The sequence below is a fragment of the Aythya marila genome, assembly GCF_965140915.1.
Source record: "Aythya marila genome assembly, chromosome: 9".
NCBI classification, from domain to species: domain Eukaryota; kingdom Metazoa; phylum Chordata; class Aves; order Anseriformes; family Anatidae; genus Aythya; species Aythya marila.
In genome coordinates this window covers 15426522-15453564 of record NC_139050.1, presented here as the reverse complement: position 1 = coordinate 15453564, position 27043 = coordinate 15426522, and the positions used below count along the sequence as shown (strand labels likewise).

Genomic DNA, 27043 nt, shown 5'->3' with positions numbered 1-27043 from the left:
CCTCGTGTTTGACATGCAGATCTCGCTGGATAAACTTCCACATATCTCTGTGTAGCGCATCTGGGTGTTGCTTCACCCACAACCACCTCCAGCCACCTGTGGGACAGAAGATAGCAGATACCCAACACAACAGTGCTGCATTAATGACTTGGAAAAGGAGGATCTTCTGAGTTCAGTAGCACAGCTAGTAAATGAGTTTTTTTTTTGCAATGACTTGCTGAGGTTGGGAGATCAATGACTGCATCTTGGCTTATTCTTTCTCTCCCCTTCCTCTTCATAGCTTTTGAGCTCATGGGCAAGTATCAAAAACCTGACAGGATTTAAGGGGTCAAAACTGCCAGTCCCTCTGAGCTCAGTATAACACTTCCCTGCTATTACACAGCAGTAAATCCACAGGTGACTTCCGGCTTGATGTCCATCAAGCTTTGCAGTGCTGCTGTGAATTGACCTGTTTGGCTAACGGTGCCGTGGCTGTGCCCTGCAAACCTTGCCTGTATCTCCAGATGAGCACTGTCTGTGGTTTTCTGGCTTGTACCCCTTTCTGAGATCACAGAAATGCACTGAGCACAGCAAGGGGTGCTGGGGAAGATGGAGAAGGCAAGGGGAGGTGGCAGTGTTCTCCTGAATTGTTCCAGTGATGTAGGAAACTTGTTGTGGGCCCAGCAGGCTCCTCCTGGTAGTTCAGGAGTGCTGAGGGTGTGCGGGGCCCCAGTTGTTCTGGGGTGTTGCTGCTGGTGGTAGGTTGGGCTCTCCCTTTGCTGGGGAGGGCTCTGTGCTACTCCCTGCAGCCCATTGCTGGAAGTACCATCCCGGGGAAGCACCTCCTTGCGTTGTGCTTTTCGGTGAGGAGGGAGAGGCAATGTGCATGGTAAATGCTTGAACCCTTTGCTCTGGTGTCCAGCAGTCCTGTGCTGAGCCAAACACGCTGCGTGAGAGCGGAGTGAGACAACTGCTCAGCCTCTTATGGCAAGGAGCTGCTGCAGGGTAGGGAGGGCACTGTGATCCTCTGCTGTTTGCTCTGCTGCCAGTTCCTTTCTGCAAGTGTTTTTGCCCTGTTTTATTAGTTTTGGAAAGTAGCTGGTGGAGCTGGCTGTGTCCTTTGATTCTCAGGGTGGCAGGAAGGCAGCGGCAGCTCCTGCTGTAACGTGCTGGGGAGGGCAGCCCGGGTAGCCATTCCCACCCTGTGCTCACGAGCAGCACAGCCTGCTTACACTGATCTCCCTGTGAACCTGGTGTCCTCCCTTTGTGAGCCCAGAGACGTTAGGGTTAAAGGATGCCCGAAGGCGAGGGAGTTGGTGCAGCAGGGAGCAGAAGCAGCTCCCTGGGCAGGAGGCGTTGGCTGGGCTCTGCGTGGGTTGCAGGTCTGCCAGGGACTTCTCTTCCTCCCCCTATTTCTACAAAGCCCCCCACGGGTCAGTTGCACTCAGAGACTCAGTTTTCATTGTGAGTGGCCGAAGCAATGTGTGCGTAGTTAGCAATTAGCCACTGGTCTGCTTCACAGCAGGTCCTCAAATAAGTCTGGAGCACTGTCATTAGGCTGGGAGGGCAGGCGGCTGCTCTGTGATCTGGATGTTTGGTTTCCTCTCTCCCCCTTCCCCACCCCTTTAGAAAGGTGTTTTGTTTCCCCTCGTTGGATGGAGCTCGCCTGCTCTTCCAGGAGCAGACGAAAGGAGCTGCCTTTTGTTCTCCCCGTGCATCCCGCGTAGACAGCGGTGGCTCTGTGGATCCTGTGCACAGCTCCAGACTGTGGGGCAGCTCTGCTACGGGGCTGCTGGCACAGCACAGACTTTGTAACCCACGTGCGGGACCACCTACACAGGGACCTGGGGCAGGCTGGGGGGTATCTGTTTGTTCAGAGAGAAGTCACGTCAGGGCTGTTCAGAGTGAGCAGGCAGCAGATCAGTTTTACCGCAGATGGGCTCTGAGGTGTCTTTCCAAAATCTCTAGTTGCTCTGGGCACAGTGTTTGGGTGGCTTTTGCTGGAGGATACCCAAAAATTTCTCCCATGTATTCTCTCATAATCATGAGTCTCTTTAAGTTGTTTTTTAATTTTTTAATAATTTTGTTTGTAAGTGATTTTACTCCTAAGCTTACTGCAGAATTACATACAAGTGCAGAAGAGGGAAGAAATGTAGCTGCAGCGAGGTGATGTCCTGTGAGCGTGGATGAAAGCACACGGATGACAGAGCATGTGGCGGGATTATGGTGCACAAAACAAGGATTGCTTCTCAGAAAGCCCCTTGTGTGTTTTGTCCAAAAGCTGCATGCCGCAGCAGCTGGAGGCTCGGCTGCGCTACTGCCCTGCTGGTCTCAAATGTTATGCCTTGATCCCTTCCCAAACGCTTTGGGCTTTGGTAGCAGCGAAGCCAGTGCCTGAGGAAAACACTAGACTCCTCTTGGAAAATAAATAAATGGAAGTTTTTTTGGAGTGGCTGCTTTGGAGCAACTCCGTGGCTGTCTTTTGAGTTCCTAAACTTGTAGAAAAGTGACAGGGGAAAGTTATAGTTTCCTTTCATTTCTTTTCTTTTTTTTTTTTCCCCTCCTGTCATTTTCTCCCCCCCTTCCCTTCGCTTTTTAGAGATTGGTGATAAGGAATTCTAACTACTTAATGAGCTGGGAGAGGCCTCTCTCCATTGGAGTGGAGGACTCCAGGTGGCACTTTGACAGATTGGACAGGTAAGGCAGGAGAGCCCCACCTCCTCCTCCTCGCCTATAGTTAGGTATATAAGGGAAACTTAAATTATGCAGAGAGGCACACTCCGAGTCCTGTTATCTTCCAAGTAGCATCACATACTTTTAGGGTCTTCTAGGGGGTGGGAGGTGTTTGTCAAAATCCTGGAGCCAGAAGAAAGAACAGCAGCATTGATCAATTTGACTGCTAACATGTTGTACCTGGAAAACAATGCCCAGTCCCAGTATAGCGAGGTAAGGATTCTAGGTTTGAGTTGTGATCTCTTTAATATATTTTATTTATAGTCAAACTGCAATTTCTTTACCCCTGTAGCCCTGTTGTTAGGTATGGAATATACATTGATTTTTATTTTTTTTTTTTTTGAAACTTTTACGCCTTTACAAACGGCAGGTAGTTTGCTGGGCTGGATACTGGAGTGAGAATGAGCTTTGAGTCTTTACATTTAGGACAATGAACTTGTTTGGAGAACTTTGATTAACCAAACATATTAAATATATATATATATATCTTTTGCATTAGAAAAGCAAGTCGAAGCAGTCGCGTACTGTGACCAATGCACACAGATTCTGTTCCTGTAGCAGTATGAACAGTATCTGTGTTGACTACATCATAACTCATTAACTAGTCTTTTTATTGCCAAAATTGCTGCGCATTGTTAGAAGTGGATGATGTTTAGGAAGTAAACCAAAAATGCATTGTAATCCCCATCTTTGGTTACATTTTTAAGTAAAATAATATATTAACAGAGGTTCTTTGCCGCGAATGTTGTGTTAGCGTCCACACCAATAACTCTTTTACACAGTGCTGTTAATATGTCGCCTTGTGACTTGCAGCAGAAAAATATTTTATATGGGTCTGTTTAAGCACATTAGAGAATAAATTTGTGTAAAATGGATGCAACCTTTTTCCACCATATGGGCGGGCGCAAGTTGAACTCAAACTTCAGATACAGCTTAGATTTTTTTTTTTTTTTCTAACCACGCGGGTTGATGTTTTTGTAAGGTAGAAATTGAGCAAACTGCCGCATACTGTGAAAGTCTTTGAGGAAGTTACCTGGAGCTGAGGCAGATCTAACAACAATATTGGTTTACATTCCAGTGGAGACAGCAGCTGTGTTGACACTCGTCAGAATGGCGATGCAGCAAAAGCTCCGCTCCGTCTGTGTGTGCGCGTGTGTGTTTCTGGTGAAAATGCTTCAAGTGGAGGGCATGGGGTGCGGGACCTGCAGCAGACAGAAGCTCAGCCACTCGGAAAAGAAAACAAAATAGGAATAGCATGGCCGAGAGTGCAGATAGGAGATGTGATAGCTGGTGAGGAAAAGCCTGTTAAATGTACACTTAGGGCTTGCACACCTGGGATGGCAGGCTTGTAACTCGGGTAAACTGAAACCTGTGTATTTTCCAGGTCTCCTGTATTTCAGGGCGTGCAAATTTACGGTGTGCTTTCCATTCCTAGCTGCTTTTGCAGCCCAGAAGACACCAGTGACTATATATTTTTTTTCCTTAGGTTACTTATAAACTCTTAAATGGGGGGAGAGCACGTCTTGGTGTGTTTGCTTGGCATTATTTGTCTCCTGCTATCTGATCAACTTTCGCTGAATAGCAGCGGCGAGGCTGTAGAGTCCCTATGGTTGACTTGCTGGGCTCATCTGTCAAAGCGATGCACTCAGAGCGTTCTCGCTCCGCTCAAATGCTGCTCATCATGGTGGCAGTCAGGGGAGCCTTGTAAAAGGCTTTAGCCTTTTTTTTCCTCTTAGATTTGAGCATGATGCACTGACTTTGCTCATTCAGTGAAGCGTTGCGTGCTGTGGAAAGAAAACCCAATTAACATTGACTTGGCTGTGTTTCTGAGGGAGAGCAGTTTTTCTGGTGACTCTTCTTGAGCGAGTTGGGGACCTGTTAATGCTCAATGAAAATATATTAGGGGTGATGAACCTTGCCCATTGTAGGCTTTTGCATGGCTTCCTCAAAGGAAAACTAATAATGAATTTAAAAAATACCTTCAGCTCTCAGTGTGGAAATAGGATTAGCAATCTCTTGCAAGTATTGTTGGAGTTTAGATTTTTAGCATTGCTGCTCGTCTGAGCAAAAAGCAGCCACTCAAACTCATGAAAAACTTAGTGTGGACCGTAGATTGTGTCTAAAAATGGGTAAAAACCTTATTAAGGTGGGGGAGGGCAAGTCAAACTTTTTTGCACTGAAATCCAGTTTTAAAATGGAGAGCAGGCAGCTCCTCTCCCACTAAATCTTGTTTCCTTCCACGCTGCGTATCAGGGCACCTTGCCTACCAGCACTGGCTCCTCATGGGCACCATGCTCTGCCCGCTGGCTCTGTGCTCCGCTCCACCCCATGGCCTGGGCCTTGTGCAAGGCCCGGTCAGGGCGACGAGCTTGCACCATGGCCTGCGGCCCCATGGGGCCCATGCCCACAGGCACAGTGGTGAATGCCTCAGTGAGATGAGTACTCTAAAACAGACAAAATCTGGTCGAGGGGTGTTTGAGGAGTCAGTAACAGCCCCAAAAGGCTGGAGGTGGAACCTGCCCCAGCCTTTTTCCAGCTTAATCTAGTCCAACGTTTGATCTGGGTTGACTATAAGTGTGGTCGAGCTCTTTGTTGGCAAACTGCTGGACTTGGTGGCCCTGGAGATCCTTTCCAGCCCATTCCTTTATCTTTAACTAGGAAGTGTGAAAAATAGAGATGTAGTGTGTTTGGAGTGGCTGTAATGGGGTGTTGAGGTGGTGTTTAACAGGATCTCTTGGGTATCAGATGTCTCTCCTACCTCGTCTCCACATTTGGCAGTTCTAGGTATTGTGCAGAAACATCTGCAGGGGAACATGCCCCAAAATCGGTGTGCTTATAAACCTTCAATGCTTTGCACAGAAGGTATCAGCAAGTCTGCCCGGTCTTGTCCAGGTTTCCTGGGTGCTGGGAGAAGAGGATGAGAGCAGTAGAGAGATTTCCTCTGGGGACCGATTCTTCTGGAGTTTGGCCGAGATGATGATGTAGAGAGTTTGGTGTGTTTGCTGGAATTAAATTAAAGCATTGCCAAAAGAATAAACACGACTTGTTCAAACACTGATAAGAAAAAAGTGCTGTGAATTTTGATTATCTCCTTCTTCCCAAAGATCTTCCTGCTCTTTGTGGGAGAGAGGCAAATTAAAGAATCTCTTTCCGTTAAGATTTTTATCGTAGTTTTGGGAGGGGAATGGGGAAATGAGTTTTATACAAAACCTTTAAAACTTCTTGTGCTCTGCTGCATGGCTTTTTTGGCAACATTCCTTCGTACTGGAAATTAAATAGGCTGGATTGCTGCAAATCTTTGATTCAGGGCTAGGATAACCTATTCAGAAGGCTGGACCTCATAAATTGTTAAATGATAATTCAGATGCTAGTGTTTGACCTGTAGTGCCCTGGATGCAAGTCTTTGCTCTTGGCTGAAGCAGTCAGGTGGGTCTGTGGGCTGCATGTCCTGAGGGAGCAGCACTACCTTACTGTGGCACAAGAAATGTTCCTCTGTTGGGGATGTTGGTTTAGCAGACCTTAATTACAGGTTAAGGAATCGAGAAACTGAGATACAGCTGAACTTGAGTATCATCTTCATTTATGTGGAGTAGAAATGTGATTAGATTTTAGAGTCCTTGCTCTAAAGGACTAGAGCTAAACCAAGTTTGAACTTGGCTGCACACCACCTGAGGAGGAACAAGTCGTGGCCCCACTGGTGCTGCTTTCCTTGGCCAGTTTTCAGTGGTCACCTCAACTGCCTGTGGCAACTGCTCTGCCTTGCATTGCTTTGTGGCCCTCAGCCAAGCCTGGGGGGAAGGAAGCAGTCTTCCTGGGAAGCCACCTGGTCACTCCCAGGAAAGCGGCTGTCTCGTTGCCTTCCTGCAGTCTGTAGGTACAGGGGAGAAAGGCTAAGCTGCGCGTTGTTTCTTGTACCCTGCATCTCACCCTACGCTAGGGATAAGTGCTTGTAGGGCTCTAGACGAAGCTTACTGAGTTTCTCCAGGGAGGTATTGGCTAAGCCTGAACCTCTCTCCTTGTCCTTCTGTTTGTGAAGGTGTTCTGGAGTTCTGCTGGCTCTAATTAGGGAGATATTAACTCCTGATGCCTGGGAGGAAACTTCTCTATGAGCAGTGTGGGGTTTGGGTAGGAGCAGCATGCCTTTCAGGGGCTCCTGAACATTGAGATGAAATTAACATCTGCACATTTGGGCACAGGCCCTCACTGGGAGCAGGAAATGAGGAGGTGTGTTGAGGGTTGCATTACTTACTAGTGTCCCGTTGCAGTTATACTTACTCCTTGTGTGTTTGTCCCTCAATTTTGCTGTAATTGCACTAAAGGTACCAAAGCTTTTGTAATGTGACTTCTGTGCAGGCCTGTGCAGCATCCAGGGGTCCTCTATGAGGATGTCAAAGCCCTGTATAACCAAGTACCTGAGCAATTTTAAAACCCGTCCAGTTGCAAAGGTTTGCCCCGTGATGGAAAATCTAAGGTAGACTTGCATGTACTTCGTCTTTTGTTTGGAGAAGCTAGGTAGATGCTACGGCCCCTTTTGGGTCTTCCAATGAAGAAATTGAAGTAGTCTCAAAATGGGCAGCAGGAAGCTGAGACCTGCCTCTTGCCATGTGCTCCCATCTCCCTGCCAGCTGAAACAGAAGTACTGCTCTGGGCGAGAACTGAGTCTGGCTCCCACAAGGGTCTAATCTCCAGCTCTCAGAACAGGTTTGTCATGCCATGGGTGGTCTTCTGGTTTGTAATGTGATGCATAAAAGCTTGGATGATATCAGCATTGATGGTAGAACTAACGTGATCCTATGTAGAACAGTGAATTGGGGGTATTATCTGGAGGAATCATCTCCTCGCTTTAGGCAGAAGGACTGGTCTTCAGCAGCCAAATGTGGGTGTAGCTCAGAAATAAGTGATTAACCTGCACGTGAGTGGGATGACTGAATGAGAATGTCCTTTAATAGACAAAAATTAAACCTGATGTCTTGTCTGCACAGCTTTAACTTCTGAGTGTGCCGTGTGTTACTCCTGCAGAGATCAGGATAGCCTGGCTGTGTGCGAAGCATTGTTATTGCTCAGTAGCATGTTTTGTGGTTTGCACAGTAAAGCAATTACATTGGACATCAGATTAGAAATTGCATTTCCATTTTACAATCTTCTGTGCTCAAAACAAGGACTAATAAGCAGCCTGATACTAGGGGCAGGGCGTTTTCTCAGTTGTTGGCAAATTAACTTGCTTCACTTGGTGGATATAACTTACACTAAATTTCTAAAGTAAAGTATTCACAGTGAGATGGAAAGGAGCAGTCCTCGCATTGAAGGTGTTTTACATCTTGAACTGGTAGTTGTAACTGATGGTCCATTTTCAGTTTGTGACTTGGCAAAAATTCTGGGAAATAAGGTCATAGTGCTAGTGTAAGCTAACTCTAGCTGAGACAAGATGAAATTATCCATTTAACTTCTATTAAGGTGTTTTCCATGGGGAATACAAGAACTTTTTTTTTAACTGGTTATTTTTACAAAGCTGATGGCTTCAGTCTTTCACGCTGTCACCAACACGTGAATTCTCTGAATTTCTTCTAACACAAGCACAGCTATGTTACTGTGTTATTGTGTGGCTCCCTTAGTGTGTTCTTTCTTCTTACTTTTTCTTTTTTTAAGTAACGGTTTAAGTGAAGTGAAATTGCTCAGGGACAGAGAAAGAAGAAAAGCGTTAAGGAAACAACAAAAGAAAGCTTTGTCTGCCTCATGTATGCATTTCTATCTGGTGGTGGCCGTTTGGGTTGTATCTGCCAAGTTATGCCAAGCAGAAGGGTTTATTTCCAATCGCGGCTCTGTTTTGCATGATGCAGAAACATTGCTAGCTCGGTCAGGAAGATATGGCAACCCGCAACAGGAAAGCCATGGATGTGAGAGGGTGACTCTGGTAAACCACGTGCTTTGCACTTTCTTTCCTCTGGAAGACGTTGGCTATAGCTCGTGGAGAAACTGCTTGTTTTATTATCGTGAAGGGCTGAGTAAAAGCGGGTGTTGCCTGGCTCAAGGCAAATTTTAAGTTCTATTTACAAAATGTTCCCACTGAAAAAATCTGGAAACGCTTCAGAAAGGAACTCTTGCACCGATGGATTTGTGCTAGACATTGTTAAGCCCTGTTATTTTTCTGGCACTGCCTCCAACGCCTCTTGAGAATGTGCAGAGTAGGCAATAAAATGAGTGCAACTCTTTTAAAGCAAGGTTGCATAAATCATCTGAAAGGAGAGTAGCTTCTCATATACCAGCATTAATGCTCCACTTCAACCTCTCCAGTGGAGAAGTAAGCTCAAACTCTTTTATTTGCATGCCTTGACCTGGATTAGTGTCATCACTTTTGGTATCTAATGGAATTAAAAGGAAAATAATTGCTCTCCAAGGGCGTTGAAGTTCAAATTTTTCTAAGTTGCGCACACTTTCCTAGATTCTCTGCCATCTCAGCGCTGTGATCAACTTGCAGTGCCTTGACAACTGAGGCTGTGATGTTTAGTGATACTTGAGCTCAGGCATGGTTAGGGGTTTGGGAGGGTGTCTCCAAGTGAATCAATTTGCTGTTCTTCAAAAAATGTCCTATTTTTTTTTTCTTGTATTATTTAATAACTTGCAAGTAATCTTCCAGTCCTTGCTCTCCCACATGGAGCGTCCCATCACAGCTTTGTTGTCCTGTGAGAAGGCATTGTAACTGTCAGAGGAAATAGAGAATAGCTCTTAAATAGGGGTGAGCCGTAGAACAAAGCTTTAGTAGAGCTGCACAGGACAAATGGAGTATGCGGGCTGTGATGTGGCAGCAAGCCAAAAGAGAAGGAAGTAGAGCAAAATGTAGGGTTGAACCTATTTCTTATAACCAGGCTGGATCCTGGGGGAGGCCTGATTCTCTTCTAAACAGCTCTAAGCTGGTGAGCAGCTTTCCAGGTTTAGCTTGGCTTCTTACAATTGCTTTGTGCAAGAAGAAAATAGAGCAGTATGGGATTTAAAACAATTGCAGTTCTGTTTAGTCTTCTAATGTTAGGAGCAAAATCAATAATAAGTGGTTCTTCGGGAGGGCTCAGTAAATATGTGCAAGCCTTAGTTCCTCGGTGTTAGCAAAGTGGAGTTGAATCATCTTTTGGAACTGAAGTCTAAACTTGATGTTTGAAATTACTGACTGTTATGAGCTCCCTATTTCACAGAGAACAAGCAAGTAACAAAAACGGGATGCTTTTTGTTGTTTTCATTTGTTCTTTTTTAATTATATCAACTTTGAGTGATTTGGGAGTTGATCCAAGAATACTCAATGATATCTTGTTTTTCTGCAAATCCCCTGCTGCTGCTGTTTCACCTGGAGCCTTAGTGATACAACTGAAGGAGCAGTGTTTTAACCAGGATGTGCATGTTAGTATCCAGAATAGATGGCTTGAGGTGTGATGTATTTCTGAGATTGTGCCCGGTCGTCTGCTCTGTTTGGAAGTGGACCCAGGTGGCAAGGCTGAGCACGCTTGAAAATTAGTGCATTGATTGGAGCCCAGCAGCCTCTTGGGATCGATTCCAGAGTTTGGATCCGGATTAAACTTCCCCCCAAGGACTTTGGGAAGTGGTGTACAAGGGGGCCTGGTGAAATTTGAGATGAGTCCAAGTTCCTCAAGATGGCAAGAAGACGAATGTTTTTACCAAGGGCAAGAGAGTGGGAGGAAACGCCCAGTTTAGGGAGGGAAGGGGAAATATTTTATGGTGGGGTAGTGTCTGGGAATGAAAGGGATGGATTGTGTCTCGGCAGATAGGAATCTTTCAGTTTTAATCCACATCTAGGAAGTAAATACAAAGACTTTTGCCGACATCTGGGAACAGGGAGAGGGGAGGAGGTGCAGCGCTAGGCTTCTTGGTCGCGCTTCTTGGGTGGAAATCCCTGTGCTGCAGAGCTGAGGTCCAGCTGCGTAAGGAACTGATGTGTGGGGGCTGTGGTGCCTCAGGAGCTGGTGTGAACAGAACAGGAGTGGTTCTCCTGGCCTGTGGCTTCATATAAACACGCTGTCAACAAGAATGTCGAGTCAGCCAGTGGGTCTCTCTGCCGTATGGGGAATGACTTGAAATATTTAATCATTTTGCCTGTTCTTTGCTTGTTTTAAGGTAACCTTGTGATGTGTTGGTTGTGCTTCAGAAAATATCTTTTGGGTGTGCAGTTGCTCAAAGTAATGAAAATCCTGACTAAATGCTATGTAGAACTTGGATTCTGAAAATTCAGGTGTTCCCAAAATCTCTAATAGCCTCTGCAAGCCTTTATTGTGACCTCACTGCTGTAGTTTGTTCCATTTTATCCATAGTATAAAAGTTTCCCCCCAGCCCTTTTCCAGCAGCAGGTAAGTGTGCAAGAAGTTCCTGAATAGGAAGCTAGAATACACTGGCTAGGTATGATCTAAAGTGACTAAAATATTAGTCACTTTGCAACCAGGAAGCCACCACGTGAACATTAAGATGGGAAAAGTGTTGAGGCTAACCTTTATCAGGCCTCTGTGCTGAGTGTCTGGAAGTAACAATGCTCAAGTTGGAGGGGTAAAGAGTTAAGCATGGTATTGGATGGAGACTAATGGGTACATTATTATTGTTTTCTTAATGAGCAACAGTTTAGAACCCCTTTCTGCATTTGGCTACTGAAATCACATGCAGTCAGGTGGCTGCAAATAACTTGGAAATACCCTGCAGTTAGTTCAGCTAACTACTTTATTGCAAGAAGCATCCACTAATATTATGGAAATGAAGCAGAAAAAGTTCCTGTCTTTCTGCTAGCATGAGTGCTTCTGTACTGAACAACAAATCCATCAACTTCTCAGTTTGGGTAGTGAAAATCCTTCACAGTCAAGTGTCTCAAGGCAAGGCGCGGATTTGGAGATCTGCCTTCCTGCGCTCATGTGAATACTGAAGTCAGCAGTACTGTACAGCAAGGGGAAAAAATGGGAAGTGATTTTGGTTGTGTTATTCAACACTGGAGGGCCCGTAACAGAGCACCATGGAAATTCTGTATGTGTGCATTATGGTAATGTGACTTAAATGGCTGAGAAAACATTCTTGATGGCTGCAAGAATTACAGAATTAAGTCGCTGTGGAAGGAGCACTGCCTCTGCATGCATTTTGTAGGTACACACGTTCACACTGATCCCATTCTCAAAGGCCAGCTTTTTGGGGTGGCTTCCTGGTTTTGTGTGCCACTGTACTGAATCCCAACAGGTCCTCGGGTGCAGGTGATGCCAGCTTGCTGCTGCTTGGTGCAGGCCAGGAGCTGCTTTAATATACCAAATAAAGCCATGTGTTAGAAGGCAAAGCCCTGCCTCCTTTTGTTCTCTGCACTTGGGGTATAATCAGGATTTGGCAGCCAGTCCTCTCAGCTCCCTATGTGATCTTGCAAGCTTTGCAGCCAGTGGTGCTGCTTGGGTCTGTTTGGTGGCTCAGGCTTTGAGATGTTATCCATGTGTTTTGTCCCGTTTTGGACAGATGCATTGGCCGAATATGATAGAAAATTTGGTCGATCTTCCTTTTTAATCTGTGGGGACTCTCATGCTGCAGTATAACCCTTTTTGTTGCTTGCTGTAACTTGTTTTAATTTGCCCTTTGCCCTCCTATAACTCTTATTGAATTCTTATATTCTGTAGTTGTACCACGCTTCAAAGAGTGGGTGTGGGGGTTTATGCGTGGTTTCTTTGGATTTTTTTTTGTTTAACTACTTGATTTATTTAACTTGCAGATGATCTGAGTTTCTCGTTCTGACTAAAATGCTACCTAGCTGGAGTATTTTACCTTGGTGTCTGAAAACTGACGTATTCTGCTTTTATTGAGCATAATGATGAATTTGGGAAATAACTTCAGCTCCTGGTGCTATTCGGACCCTGATTATTCATTGTCTTTGTGCCCTATGGCCATACTTTGGTGGTTAGTGTCTGCCTCTCGGCGTGGATGACACACAGATATCCTGTCCAGCCTAATGCTGCCCTCTCAACGCAATAAAATGCTGCATGTCAGAAATGACTGATAGCCATCGATGATTACCATCCAGTTAAGAGTTCAAGAAACAAGGCAACTTTAATCAACTACTGGAGTCTTCCTTTCCTGCCCACCCAACCCCAATTCTGTATTTTAATCTGTTGATTTTATATTTAAAGCTACTTTTTTTTCTTTGATCCAACTTCTCAGCATTGCTGTACAAACCCAGTTCATGGCGTTTCTGCCGAGTTGTGGTCATAGAGTTGCTTGGCCACTAAAATTAGGCAAAAAAAAATTAGGCCTTGCTTTTTCTGTTTTTCCTGTTGTAGGTCTTTGTCTTCAGTTATGTTTACATCTCTTGGGAGCACGAGGGGTGCCTTTCCAAATAGTCTGTGCTTTCTGGCTCCTCAGATCTTTGTTGACACTGTGCTGTCCAGCTGGTAATAAGAGAACACGGGAAGCTCTTGGCCTCTGATTTAGTTCTAGTAAGCTGAGTGTTTTGGGTTATTAATCAATTTGCTTTAAAATCATGGAGTTCTTGTGTCCTATTATATCTGGTATCTCACAGGATGACAATTTTTTTCTTGTCTGTTTATATAGTTTTCAATTACTTACCAAATCGCTGTGCAGAAGCTCAGTAAAGAAATGACTGTATATGCGTACACTGAGGTGGTTGTTGGACTTTTTTCTATTTTAGACTACCTGAATTTTCAAAATAGCTAAGCATAGCCTAGAAGCTTACACAAAATGATTTTTTTTTTTCAGAATCGAAGTTGATTTTGTTGCAAGAACACTTTCAAGAGCCCAATTCAGAGGGCTGTTTTTCCCTGCATTAAAAGCCTAAAATGCACTATAGGGAAGTCATTAATACTGTTTTTATGTGCATTGAAAAATACTTAGACAGTACAAGATGTTCAGAGTTAATATTTGTGTGAGATGGATGCACTGTCATTCTATTAATCCTTGAATTAGACAAACGCTTTTACCTGAATTTGTGACAGGTGGTAGGAGTCAGGAATTACAGGCATTCCTGCTTTGGGCTGTGCTTGTTTTAAAAGGCACCCTGCTTCTGGCTGAAAAATACTTCTTGCTGAGTTAAAGTAAATGAATTAACCAAGGGGCAAAACTCAAAGTTTAGTTAAAAAGGAGAACAATTGCAGCTGGGGGGAACGACATGACTCCAAAGCTTGCAGCCTTTTGGGCAGACGGAAGCTTGCCCTCATGCTGTTTTTTCATGAACCCGTGTTATTCTCCAGGCTTACAAATGCCTGCTTTTTCGGACTTCTACTCAATGAGAAGTTCTGTTGAGGTCAACAGAGCTGTGTCTGAGTGGAAACGCACACAGCTGGTAGTCTTGCTAGGTATGGCTCTTAAACCTGTGCTGTGTGTTAACCTGAATGGCACAGACATTGCGTAACATGCACACTGGAGTAGCTAATTCCAGTGAAAGCTGCCCAGCCTTTCCTCCTTCTCCCCCGTATACAAACACAACATTTTCATGCATGATGGTGTGTTTTTCGCAAATTTCTGGTGCGTGCTGCCTTCTGTTTAGTGTGTGCAGCATTGCCTACCAAGCTGGCTGCTGTCAAAGGGCTGATTGGCACCCCTGAAAGGGAAGGGGTGCTTTAGGTATGCACAGCAGGCAGTTCTTTAAGCTTATATATCTGAACTTTAAACAAGGTTGCATGGCTTCAGTTGGTTGCTTATGTTTACTTGGTTTTTAGTATTTTTTTATTTTTTAATATCTGGGTGAAATGAAGGACTGAGTTTTTCTTTAGGTTGTGCTTGCATGTTTGGTGTTGGAAATTGTCTGGGCAACCTGCTGGGATTGTCTTAACTGCTGAACATGAAATACTTGTGCAGGAATATATTGGATATATTAAACTTTTATTTGGAAGGAGAGTGTCTTTTTTCATTAATATTCCTGTACCTAGCTGCTTAAAATTACCATGGTTGTACTTAATGCATGGCTCAATAAATCCCCTTCTAAATAATTCAGGAGGCAATATACAGAAATACTCGTGTTCCCTGCTACAGGTGGAATTGAGCTGAGATGTTAAACTTCTGGTTTTGCTGTGGCTGGTCAGAGAGCCAGGATGGGAGCTGCTGACTGCAGGGCCACTTCTAGTCCAGCACACTCCATCATGCCAGGACTCAGTAATGCTGCTGGGATGTGAAGGAGTCTCCTCCCTGCTCGGAATAAGCAATAACCCAACAGTAAGATTATTCAGGTCGATCTGATTTGCAGTAGTGCTAAAAGCCATGACCCATAGTAATTAGAGTTTAGGTTCTCAGGCCCTAAAGCTCATATCTTGGTAACTGTTGATATCTTTGGTTGAACCAAAGTTATTTGCTTGCTTGTTCTTCACATCGGGTAAAAGTACACATTATCGCTTCATCTGAGGGCTTCCGAACGTTTGTATTAAGCTGTACGGTAGGTCTGGAGGGAAACCTCTTCAAAGTAGACCTGCTGGCTTTGCTGGCATTTTAGAAATGGAGCTGGGGGGAGTGCAGAGGCTGTGTGACCTGCTGCCAGCACCCGGGCTCTCAGCAGGCACCTGGGCCTGATCTGGTGTTGAAGTGAGCATACAATTCGCCTCCACGGCCAGGAGGCGGCCTGGGTGATGTCCACAGCGAGCCTGTTCCTCCCAAAAGGAGTGCCAGTCTGAGATCTTTCCCACAGATCTCTCTGCATCAGACTTTCCACCAGTCCAGGAGGGCTTTTTAGTCTTTTTTGATGAGAAAAGAGGCGAGAGATACAACCCAAATCACACCTCTCGTTGTGATGAGTTAGATATCTGTTTCAGCTTCTGCCCTGATTTTAGCTGAGGGGCATGGGTGGAACCCTTAATTTCTTGGCACTTCTTTGTAATGGCACAAGCACTTCGCCTACATCACGTATTGTATCAGCTGCCTTCTGAGCAACTGGTGAAGCTGCACAGTTCTGCAGTCAGCACTATCTTGATTAATAATTATGATAGAAGCACTTCTGTTGAGCTTAAGTGCTTTATTTCCACCTACTAAATCCTCTTGTGGGAAGGTCTGAAAAACTAGGTTGATTCAAATCTTTTTTTTTTTTGATACACTTAAGGCATCTGTTTTGGATGAGCCTTAAGCACCCTGGAAAACAGACGTTCCACAAGCAGCAGGATGAATGTTCTCCAAGAGGAAAGGGAATCTTTGTCTTGTCCAGCACTGAAATATCACCATAAACTGTCTCCTACTAGGCTTCCAACTGCTAGTCTTGGTGCATCAGTTGGGGTGCAGTTAGGGGCAAAGCACAGAAGTAGCAAAATGCTTTGTAAAAATCTTCTTGTTACTAATGTCCACGGTAGTTTACTATATTGGTTTCATCGTCTCATATCTTTGAAGAATAAGCACCAGTGGTGGTGTTTTGCAAGGCTTTGAGTAGCTGAACGCTGCTCTTGAGCCATGTAGATCCAGCAGTTACAAGCTAAGACTTTGTCAGCGTGTGTACGCAGCATAGATAAACGTTTCTTTGGAGATATGGAGAAGGGTTTTGATAAGTAGAGTTGGAGACATCAAGGGTTTCTACACCTGAGGCTGGTAACTTTATTTTCAGGTAGAAAACATCAAAACTCTGAGATGTTGATAGCTGAGCAGTTAAAAGCTGGATGATGCTTTTTTGTTTTCTTCTATGAAGTTTCCTTGTAAGCTTTTCTTCACTTGTGTGACTCTCCTTCGTGTGTGGGTAGTGAGAGGGTCTCCGTGCAGGTGTATCCCATAGCCTTATTTCTTAACACATTGGACTGGAAAGTGGGCTACAGCCAGAAAAAGTGGGATACTTCTTCTGCAGAGGTGGTTCCCAGTTTGGGTCCTGTGCACTGGAACATTTGCATTGCCCTCTTGTGGCAGGTGCCCTACTGCAGCTGGGACTGGGGATTAAACGATTCTGCAGTCTTCAATCCCAGTTCTTAATTCAGCGGTGTCTCTAGTGAAACCGTGGCTTTCCTAACCTAGAAGCATGAGTTAGCATGAAAACTTGAAAGCAGAGCTGATGGGATGTAGGAAGTTAAACTGATAGTTCGAGATGCATTATCGAAATGATGTCCCAAAATTCGTAGTCAGGATCTAATTGCATCTCTCTAATTATTTGCAGTTAAATTCGCCTGAAGGCTTTTGCAATGCCTCAGCGATATTAATAGTTTCAGAAACCTGGTATGGGGGGGGAACAAAATAGAGAACCAAGGCTCTGAGAATTAGATAATCTGTGCTTTCTTTTTTCTATTAGCTAGCACTCTTGTTCTGCCAGGCATCAGCGGTGGGACTAGATCCTGCAGTTTTTTCAGAAGAATTCCCCACCAAAACCAGAGTACAGGCAAAACTTTGGGCTTCCAACCGGGCAAGGCTTGATCCCTGAATTCAACCACTTTCTGTACATGGTGAGGGGAGGCTGTGTGTGCGTCTGTGTGTGCAAACACACGCCCTGCAGCCTTCCCTGGAGGCTGCTGCCTTGCAGACGTGCCCGCAGCCCTTGATGTCTTTGTTCTCGCCAGCGCTCGCTGTCCGCGGCCCGGCTGGGCCGCAGGAGTTTTATTGCGGCGGGAGCTGCTGCGCGGGTGAATTCCAGCGCGCGCCTTCCCCGGGCCTGCTGCCCCTCTAATTGTTGTGTTGTCAGAAGGCGTGTGCCTCCCAGAGCCTTATCTGATTCCTCCGGAGGCCTTGCAAGCAATTCAGATGTTGACCCCTTGAGCGCAAACAACTCTTTGCGCCGCCCGCCTCGGGGCATAGCTGGGAGGTTTATCGCCAAGCCAGCAGCTCCCTGCGCTTTGTCACCGGGCTGGGGGGCACCTGCGAGGGGCCAGGGAAGGTGAAAGGCTGGTGGGACTCAGAGGGAGACAAGAGGGGAGTCGGACAGCTGCTCGTGTCAGCGCTGGGATAAGTGCGAGGAGATTAATAGTTATTTAAGGAGCAAATGGGGACATGGCATTCGGCTGTGGCATGCGAGTGTATAAATGCGGTGGAATGGCTGCTCCGCTGGTAACATTTAGACAGATGGCCCCTGGACTGAGTGGAATGACAAGGATCTTTGATTCTCATAAGGATATCTTAAATTTTAATGGGGTACTTATTTTTTTTAATTGATGTCTGGGCAGCACCATCAGCATTTCCAGACCGTGCTGCCTTGTTAATGCTGACTGGCCCTTTGGTCATCTTTCCCCACAATCTTCAGCAGTCTGGGATTAGGAGAAACAGTCTTTAAGTGAAAGCTGAAACACTGTTGTTTTGCTGTCTGAGCTGGTTTAGGAGACTGTTTTCATCACAGTCGCCTTTTCATCATTCGGCTGGTTAGGGAGCGCGTCTGATGCTAATCTCCATGAGAAGTAAAACAACCGAGCGATACCTCGGTGTTTTTTTTTGAGGTGTCTTTAGGTGTTATTAGGGCTGGAGGTGTGGGACTAATTTTGATTAAATGATCGAAAAATCTGCTTTGTTTGTACTATGGAGCAGAAGGGTGGAGAGATGTTTTGTTTTTTTTTGACTAAGTACAAAATTATTGACCAGCAAAAGTGTTCCTGGTGCTGCACATCAGCATCCCAGCACCTTCATTACAGAACTAGCCTCCAGCAAAAGCACATCCCAGGTCCGTTAAATAAGTCATGGGTGGTTGAATAACCTGCAGGAGATGAGACGTAACTGTCATCTGCATTGTCAAAGCTGCAATCTCCATTTGGAGAAGGTGATCCCATCTGGATCATTGTCCTGCAACAGCTACTTCGCATGCCTGGAGCCTAGCTGTGGGCTCTCTAACAGAGGCTCTGGGACATCCAGTGTCTTCTGTGCTGCTGTGGATGGGGAAACTGAGGCAGAGAAGGTAAATGACTAACCCGAGGCAACACGGAGAGTCACTGGTTCATCCAGGATTAGGACTCAATATGTAATTGCTTTTATTACTCCACTGCCTGGAGGCCTTAGCCAAAGCAGAGGCCCATTAAGCGCAGTGCTTTTTACATAGCAAGGAGCAATCCTTGCCCTGGAGACCTTGCAGCCTCAAGTAGGCTGAGGGTGGAGGGGGAGGCAAGGTGGCTTGCCCAAGGACATGGTGTGCTGCTGGCAGAGCAAGGGAATGAGCCAGCTGTCCCTCCTCTCTGCCTGCTCCCTCTGCAGACCATCCCAGCTCCCAAAATTAATTCCCCTACATTATTCCCCACAAAACCTTTTTGCGTCTCAGCTCGTAATAGCAAGCTGCATCACCTCTGCAAGATCCCATGTTCCTCACTGAAGCCCCAGGAACACCAGCCTCACCTCGGGCTCTTGATTAAATGCTCCATAAAAATATTAGCCTTTTCCAGACAGAAGCAAAAGGAAGAGCCTGAGGTGAGGCTGGTGCTCCTGGGGCTTCAGCGAGGCAAAGAGCCTCTGCTGCTTGGCTTATGATAGAGACTTGTCCTGGAGCCTCTCTAGAAAAGGAGTGACTGTAGTAAAGAGGAAGGTCTTTGGCAGACTGGCTGAAGTACTGGGAGATACCCAAGCTTTAGAGCTCTGGGTGGGATTGAAACTGGAGGATGCGGAGGGAAATGGGGTGCCTGTCCCCTCAACTGAAGGGAGGAGCCCAATTTCTGTGTGCCACGTCCTCTGCTAGTGGCAGAACTAGGTGTGTTTGTCACTGCATGTTCCCTGGGTGATTCCTGAGCTGATGGGTGTGTGTGTGTGAACCACAGACATCTGTCCCTAAGATTGGCACAAATGATGCCCTTCAGACAAGCACAAGAACAAGACTACGTGTACGTGGCTACATGTCCCACTCACCTGCTGTCCTGCGTGTCTGCAGCCAGTGCTTGCTCTTTTTGGAGGAATAAAAGAATGGTGTAATAGTGTAACTCCTTCCCTAGAGTATTTTCCTAGCTCCCAATTTTTTGTGGATAAAAATTATAAAATCAGGTAGGTTGCCTTGATGGATTATTCTCCATCAGAATTTGTCTGATGTCGTCTTGACCATATGTAGGCTTTCAGTATCCCTGATATTGGAGTCCCAGGCATAGGTATGATTAAAGGCTCTCTGGGCCTCTTTGCTAGCGAGTCAGACCAGTACAATTACTACCCAAGTTAGTGCTCCTAAGTGTCACCCTACATAGTATGGTCTGATCTGTGAGAAGAGGAATGGTCTTTGGGTAGAACACAAGACCATTGGATGATGTAGCCTTGTAGAAGATGGAGCCAGCTGCACTGTACTGAACCTGATGATTTTCATCAAGTTATAGCAATCCCTGCAAAAGAAAAGGTCTGGATCTGGGTGTTGGTAGACCCGGGGAGCCTGCCTCCCTGCGATAGCTTGCTGCCCTGTGAATCATCTCCTAGTATGCAATCTCATTTCCCAGCTCAGCTACATGCTGTTGATCTACTGTGTGGCTGTGCAAAGCTTTTCTTCTTTGTTTCATTTACTTCTTTGTTTCAGTCACTGATGTAAAATTGGGTATATTCTCTGCAAATATTCCTCCTCTTTGAGTAACACATGTAGGGTGGTGCTGAGAGCATGCTGTACATCCTCCATCACGAAGGCCGTGCTGCTGCTAGCCAGTCTGTGCTAAGGTTGCTTCTGTAACACTTCTGTGCATCTGTTTGCCTCTAGCCGCAGTACACGAACCTGGGGCTCCTGAACAGCATGGACCAGCAGATTCAGAATGGCTCCTCCTCCACCAGCCCCTACAACACGGAGCACACGCAGAACAGCGTCACGGCGCCCTCGCCTTATGCCCAGCCCAGCTCGACTTTTGATGCCCTCTCGCCCTCCCCAGCCATTCCTTCCAACACAGACTACCCGGGACCTCACAGCTTCGATGTATCATTTCAACAGTCCAGCACAGCAAAGTCAGCAACATGGACGGTAAGGATGCAACGTAGCCTTGCTCCTTCACTGGCTTCAGCCCTGCAGCTCATAGCGACACTGCTGGTCTGATACATATCCAGGCTTGTGCAAGAATGGAGTAACCTGTGTCCTCTCAAGTGCATGACATGTCACACACACAGAAGGGAGAGATTTATCTTGGTTGCTCTGGGAGGGTGTGGTGGGAATTTAACCCTCAATAGGATTACTAAATCCCGGGTGAATAAAATGCCTTGCAAAAAGACAATTGCTTAAAGACCATGCGTGATGAAACAGTGGCTCTCGATTTGGGTCTAGCATATGCTGGAGTATAAACAGGAGATGGACCTAAGGATAGCTTCAGTGCTTCCCTTGGCATTCTTCAGCATCCATGGGTTTGCATAAGGTTCAGGTTCAGTGTGCAAGGCTGTGCCAGCAGGATGGAGGTACGGGATGGAGATGATGCTCCCTGATCTGACCCAGAGTGGGGCTTTCTTTCTCCACGTCTTGTCCCCCTTGTAGATAGTGTGAGAACCCCAGTGTCACCAGCTCTGGTCAGTCCTGCAGGATGTAGGTTAATTTTGTAACTTAGCATTTTCCTCCGGCTGTCAGAGTAGTGGTAGTAGGTTTTTTGTTTACTTCTATTTATAAAATAAATAGTAAATAAGTTTTGATTTCTGGAGCTGGCTTGGTTGTTCAAACTCTTGAAACCTCAACCTCATAACCTAGGAGGCAGCACTGCTGGAGCTGTGTGTCCTGGTGTGATTTAGGGCTCTAGAAATGTGTAAGACAGCACTATTCTCCACTACAAAGATGGTCAATATTTGCCTTCCTCTACTTCAGGCACTCAAGTTTGGTGCAGTGAATAATCCCCTATATGTGCTTCTCTGTGTAGTGACTGAAGAGGGTTAGACAAATTGAGCCTCAGTCCTATGAATAACTCTAGAGTTAAATGCCTAAACTATGTTACCAGTAACCCCTGCTGTGCCTGATAATTAAGTAAACCAGATTTGAATCCCTTGTGAAAAGATTTTATTTAAATGCATATAGTGATTCTTCAAGCATCAGCTCAAATCTCAGTGTTCAGCATATTATGAATTGTCTTCTATTTTTCTTCAATCAAAACTGTTTTGTTTTTGAGTACTTTCATTTTATGGTACCTTTTGTTTAATGGTATCAGGATTATCTGAAGCTTTTTTTCCCCATCTTCAGAAGTCATTCTACCTGGACAAAAGCAGTGACTTTTTAACAAAACAAAAAAAGACTTTTTAATCAAAAACTAAGAACGTTATTTTCTTCCCCACTAAAGAACAACTTCCATCTCAAATTTAGTTAGTTCCTGCTAGATTATATTTAACGAAAAGTCCTCGGCACTGCTGGTGATAAAGCAGTGGAACCTTTGTGCTCTTGAGTGGCCAGCTGGAAAGAGATGTCACTTAACAGTAAGTTGGTGTAGTTCTGCATCCTTTGTAAATTTTTCAGAAAGTTTTTGTCTAAAGCTGCTAACAATAACCTTGTTTAAAACTTGTTTCATGGGGTTAAAATGTATTATGTCTGCTTGAGAACAAATTTGTGATTGCTTACGGGTAAAAGGGTGGAAGTTTTTTTAATGTGAGGTTGAAATGCATCTTCTCTCTACCTGCACTGGGAGCAATGCCTCATTCATGCTTGTTTTCATGCCCAGATTTCTGCACTTACACTACACACTATTTTTCCTTCCCTTTAAGGAAGGAAATATCAGTCAGGTCTCCTTTCCATTTCTCAGAGCAAGAAAATGCTGCCCCTGGATTTTTTGCAAGCTGCTCTGGAGAGGGTCCTTTGAGGAGATATGAAAAAGACATTCCCTTTTGATACATATGTACTAAGAATTATCTAATGCAGCTGCAGGGAACCAATGTGTTTGATGCTGTCCTTTCAACTGGGAGAAGCGGTCTTTTGAAATGCATTTTGAACATATGTAGTAGACTGTTCCAGCAGAGCTGAAGACAAGTGAGCTAATCCCAAGCTTAAAATGAAGCAAACACTTGAGATGTTTCACTGTAGTGATAGTGGCTTTCTGGGGGGCAGAAGTGAGGCTGAGATTTTAATATGAATCTGTGTGGTAGTCAAAGATGCAGTTTCATGCTGGTCTTACAAAGTATTCCTTGGTAACTGATCATCAAATGTGCAACAGCCTGGGGACCAGCACAATTTGTTTTCTTTTGCCCCGACATGGGTGATGCTACAAACAGAAGATGTGCTGCCTGTGGCTGTTGCCATCTGCCTATGGAAAAGTCTTTATTTTCCTGAAGGAATAGACTCCTAAACAGCTCTCTGATCATGGAGGAATGTCTGGGTGTCCCTGTGCTGAGTCAGGTAACCTGGATTTAGCTGCTTGTGCAGGAGCAGCCTGCTGTGTGCTGTCAGTGGCTGATGACAGTCTTGTGGTGGCTGCTGGGGACCTTCAATCAATATGCATTTCACACTCAGGCATCTTTCCATCTTCAGAGCTCTGCCCTTGTGCTAATTAATCCACCAACTCATTTCACATGGGCTGTTGAGCAGTTGGTAATAGGTGTTCGACAGCTTTATCAGTGGGGTGGGCGGGGAGGGATGTGAAGGCTCTCTTTCCCGCTGCTGTCCTGAGAAATGTGGAAACATGCGCGAAATGTTGATGAAAGAAGGATTGCCCCATCCTCTCAGCAAGAGCAAGTTCTCTGAGTTGCTCATTCTTCCCCCCCCATGTGACTTCATGTGCTTTGATTAATGCCTGTTGACTTTTTTTTAATGATGGATTAGGAACTTACCCAACTGGAAGAGTTTCTTCCACTGCAATGACCTATTAAAAGTTTAATTACTAGATGGCCCCACCCTTATTAAGAGTCCAAAACTTGAAAGCCTTGTTTCTTAGTTCTTTTTTTTCCTCTTGTGTTCCCCAGGGCAACGGTATGAAGTAAGGAAACTCATTGTATCGCACTTTCCCCTGTTTGGGAGGGGATTAGCTGAGGTGACCCACCTTGCCCTGCTGGGAAGGCTCGGTGGTGGTGGTGGATCCCCTGTCCTGGCTGGCAGGGTGCTTTGCTGTAGCTCAGAGGAGCTTGTTCAGGGCTGAGTCATGTTAGATTAGGTCATGGGAGCGAAGGCTGTGGGCTTGGTGAGAGGACTGGGTTATTTCTCCTAGAAAAGCAAAAGCTGCTTTGCGAGGGTTAAAGACGTACATCTGAAGATGCATCAGCCTTCTTGGTTACTTGTGTGCTTAGCTTTGGAGGGAATGATCCGAATTCATACGTATATCTCCAGGTTTCTTCTAGAGAAACTACTACTAGCAAGTACCTAAATACCAGTTCACTGCAAACAACCCTACATTCCACCCTCACCCCCCAAAACTGTTTTTTGTACTGTTTTTTTCCCAATTTTCTGGACTTCTACAGGCAGGTTTACTTTCCTAGGACAGTGCCAAAATCAGGAGGATTGGTATAGGATAAGCTGGTAAGGAGATGATTTGTAACATCAGGAGGATTGCTTCTCTGCTCGGGTTTGTGATGGGATCCTAATTAAAGGGGGGAGGGAACTAGCTAAAAACTGGAGAGAAACTCTAGTTGCTGCGAGGTGAGAGTGATTTCATATGTATGAGCAGCTCACTTTGAAAATATTGCAAATTTTCTCTCTGAAGTCTTTCATGACCTTAAGTAGGAATTCCAGTAAAACATGCTGTCTAATCAGGTTAGCTCTTCATTTGTATGCAATGTTGAGCTAATTAACGATGACAAATTGAGATTGGATTGCAGAGGACTTTATAAGCATCCTTGATTATTTTTTTAATTAATGACCTGAGAACACAAGTAAGAATATAAGCAGGTTAATCAGTCTTTTCAGAAGGAAAACCTTTAACAATTGAAACTCTCTTGAAGTGTTTAAAAACAAAAGCCTTAGCAGTCTAAATTGAACTAAGTTTCTCACATGCATACTGGGGGCAAGGAGCTCATGTTACAGCAAAACCTTCTGGGAAGCCATGCAGCAGAGGATCAAGCAGTTATCATTTTGTAATGCTGAGACAGTCAGTTGTTAAGGTTGTGAGAGAAGCCCCATGAATTGGGTAAAGTTGGGTGAAGCTTATCTGGAGCTGTCATTTATTGTGGGATACTTCCTCTGTGAGAATTCTCATATACCCAGGCTTGCAATATCTCCTCCCATTTCTGCAGCAGAAGCAAACAAGAGGTTTCAAAAGTGTGCCACCTCAGACTTCTTTTTTTTTTTTTTTTTATATGTGGAAGTAACTTGTGTGCAGGTCTCCCCACCCACTCTGAGCATAAGTAAATAAATAAATAACTGTACTGGCTTTTCCCCCTTAAAAAGGTTTGGCAATCACCTGTTGCCAGCAGAGCTGCTTACACAGGGAACAGCATGGCTGCAGCAGGAAAGTAAAAATTAAAATTGTGTGTCAAGGTAAGTAAAAGTTAACGTTACTGCCAAACTCAAGCTATCAAAAAAACAGATCGGATCCACCCATTCCCATAAGCAAGATACCAGCGTATAAGTCATGAGACTTTTAAAAAGACAAACAGGTTCTTCATATTCTCCCCCAGGTTTTTGAGCCTTTAGGGTGCATCTACTAAATCTTCTAAAGCTTTTCTTGGTAGTCACGAGGGTTAAGGAAAGATAGAGCAGAAATAGTTTTTAAGTTTTTATATGGAAACTGAAATTTATTTGCAATTTTTTGATTTTGATGAAGACAGCTAGCCCTGGAAAACTTGCATAATTCAAATGTTGGCAATACCTGAGTATAGTAGTTTATTCTCATGCCCTGCAGTAGTTTGGAGATGAGCAGGGTTGGTCCTTGCTTTGTTATGAAATGTGGAGCTTTGCAAAGCTGCAATCGACGTTCCAGTCAGGCACCCTGGTTCTCCTGTTCTCAATAAACTCAGCTGTACCTAAAGCTGTATGAAATATTCAGATTTCAGACTCTTAAATAGCAAAGCTGGATAACAATCTGTGCAACATGCAAGAAAGCAAGTAAATGGATTGTGCTGGCTGGAGGGATTGGATTTGGAAAGGCTGTGTTTTTAAGGAGGGCAAAAAGAACGCGCTTAAATTAGTCCATGCTAGCAAGAACAGGCTTCTGTGGTGGAGAGTGCAGATTCCTTGGCTGGTTCATCTCAGTCTTATTTCAATTTCATTCATTCCATTTTCATTTTGAGATGTATTGTCTTGAACCACCTGATAAAATGAGATTTTTCTGTTTCCCCATATATATAAAATGAGTTAGAAGTTGGTGCATGGGGACACTGCAGCAGTGAGAGGGTGTTGCCTTGACTCTAATTGTTCACTGTTCTCTTAAGCTGCTCAAGTAATGAGTTGTTTCAATAACACTGGTAATGTATTGCTCCTGCTGCTGATCAACTTTCTGCATCGTAAGTGACAACTCTTTGAAGGCTGCTGACTCTTCCAGTGAACTTGCACGTGGTGCTGTGCTAGGTGTTCATGTGAAATCTTAGCTTTGTTACTCCTCAACAGCGTGCCACTCTTACAAGCTAGCTGTCTTATATTCAGCATGGCTTGAGTTTTCCCAATTTTACCCTTGAATATTCTTTAAAGCTGTTAGGAAATGGGGAATGGAAGCAGTCGTGTTTCAGGATTTTGAATTTACCTTTCTTTGGAGGCTCTGAGTCAGCAGTGGTGAGGGCTTTCACTGTTAGCACAGGGCGGTTGGGAAGGGTCTACGTAAAAGAGAGGCTTGTTTGTGCAGACGGTTCTGCAGATGTCTCCAAGCACTGAAATTGGTCATCTTCTGGACACATTTTGCTAATGTTTTCATGGCTTTAAACGTAGGTTTTCTCTGCAGCCTGGCTGCTTGTTGATGCATACGCTGTGGACTGTTAGAGAACTGATGCAATGGTGTGAGCTCAGGGCTTGGCTCTGCACTGATCTCAGCAAAGCAGGAGCATTGCCTTATTTGGGCATTTATCTTGGGCAAGAAGTGGTAAGAATTGGCGTCCTAAACTTCCTTGCAGCTGTACCTGCCTAAAGAGGCTGTTTCTAGTGCACACACCTCTTCCCTGCTCAGAGCAGACAGGATGGGGTTTGGCTGTAGTGATGGTTCTCGTGCATGAAGAGGTGTCGACCACACTTTCCTGTTTGAATAACTTGGAGTGTTTCCCTCTGTGATATTACGGAGCCTGATGTTAAGGCTGTTGAGGCATATGAAACCTGTCCTAGGTCACCTACCTGGAAAGAGGGCAGCCAGGCTTGTTGTCTTTGAAGGAGGTGCCTTTCTCACGGCAGGGACGTGTTTTCAAGCTAGCAGAGCTGGGAAGAACCAGTTTCCCTGTGAGAACCAGTCCAGGAGGGGCCTGCTGGAGTCTGTTTTGCTTTTTGTGCTTGAGTAAAAGGAGATCTGAGTGCATTAGGTTCCCATTAAAATGTAATTGTTCCTTTTCCCCCTAATCTCATTGTCATGTATATTTTGTTTGTATTAGCAGTTATCTTTTTCTGTTACTCCTTGCAAGCAGCTGTACAGCTCCTTGTAATAGTTACCAGAAAATGTCTTGACGTGAGCTGGCTCTT

General features: G+C 45.0%; 1 protein-coding gene across 7 annotated transcripts in view; it reads left to right on the top strand.

The window, feature by feature from the left end:
• The window catches only part of TP63 (tumor protein p63), a gene marked incomplete at its 5' end in the record, with an annotated part of 101682 nt that overhangs the window by 29626 nt on the left and 45013 nt on the right, over window positions 1–27043 (top strand). For 4 of the 7 annotated variants that reach the window (XM_082767283.1, XM_082767282.1, XM_082767286.1 and 1 more), the window contains one exon: window positions 20267–20521. In XM_082767283.1, coding sequence (XP_082623409.1) covers window positions 20267–20521 — 255 coding nt within the window. Of the gene's footprint in view, window positions 1–2789; window positions 2926–20266; window positions 20522–27043 lie in introns of those variants that run through there. The other 3 variants (XM_082767285.1, XM_082767284.1, XM_082767288.1) reach the window with 1 other exon arrangement.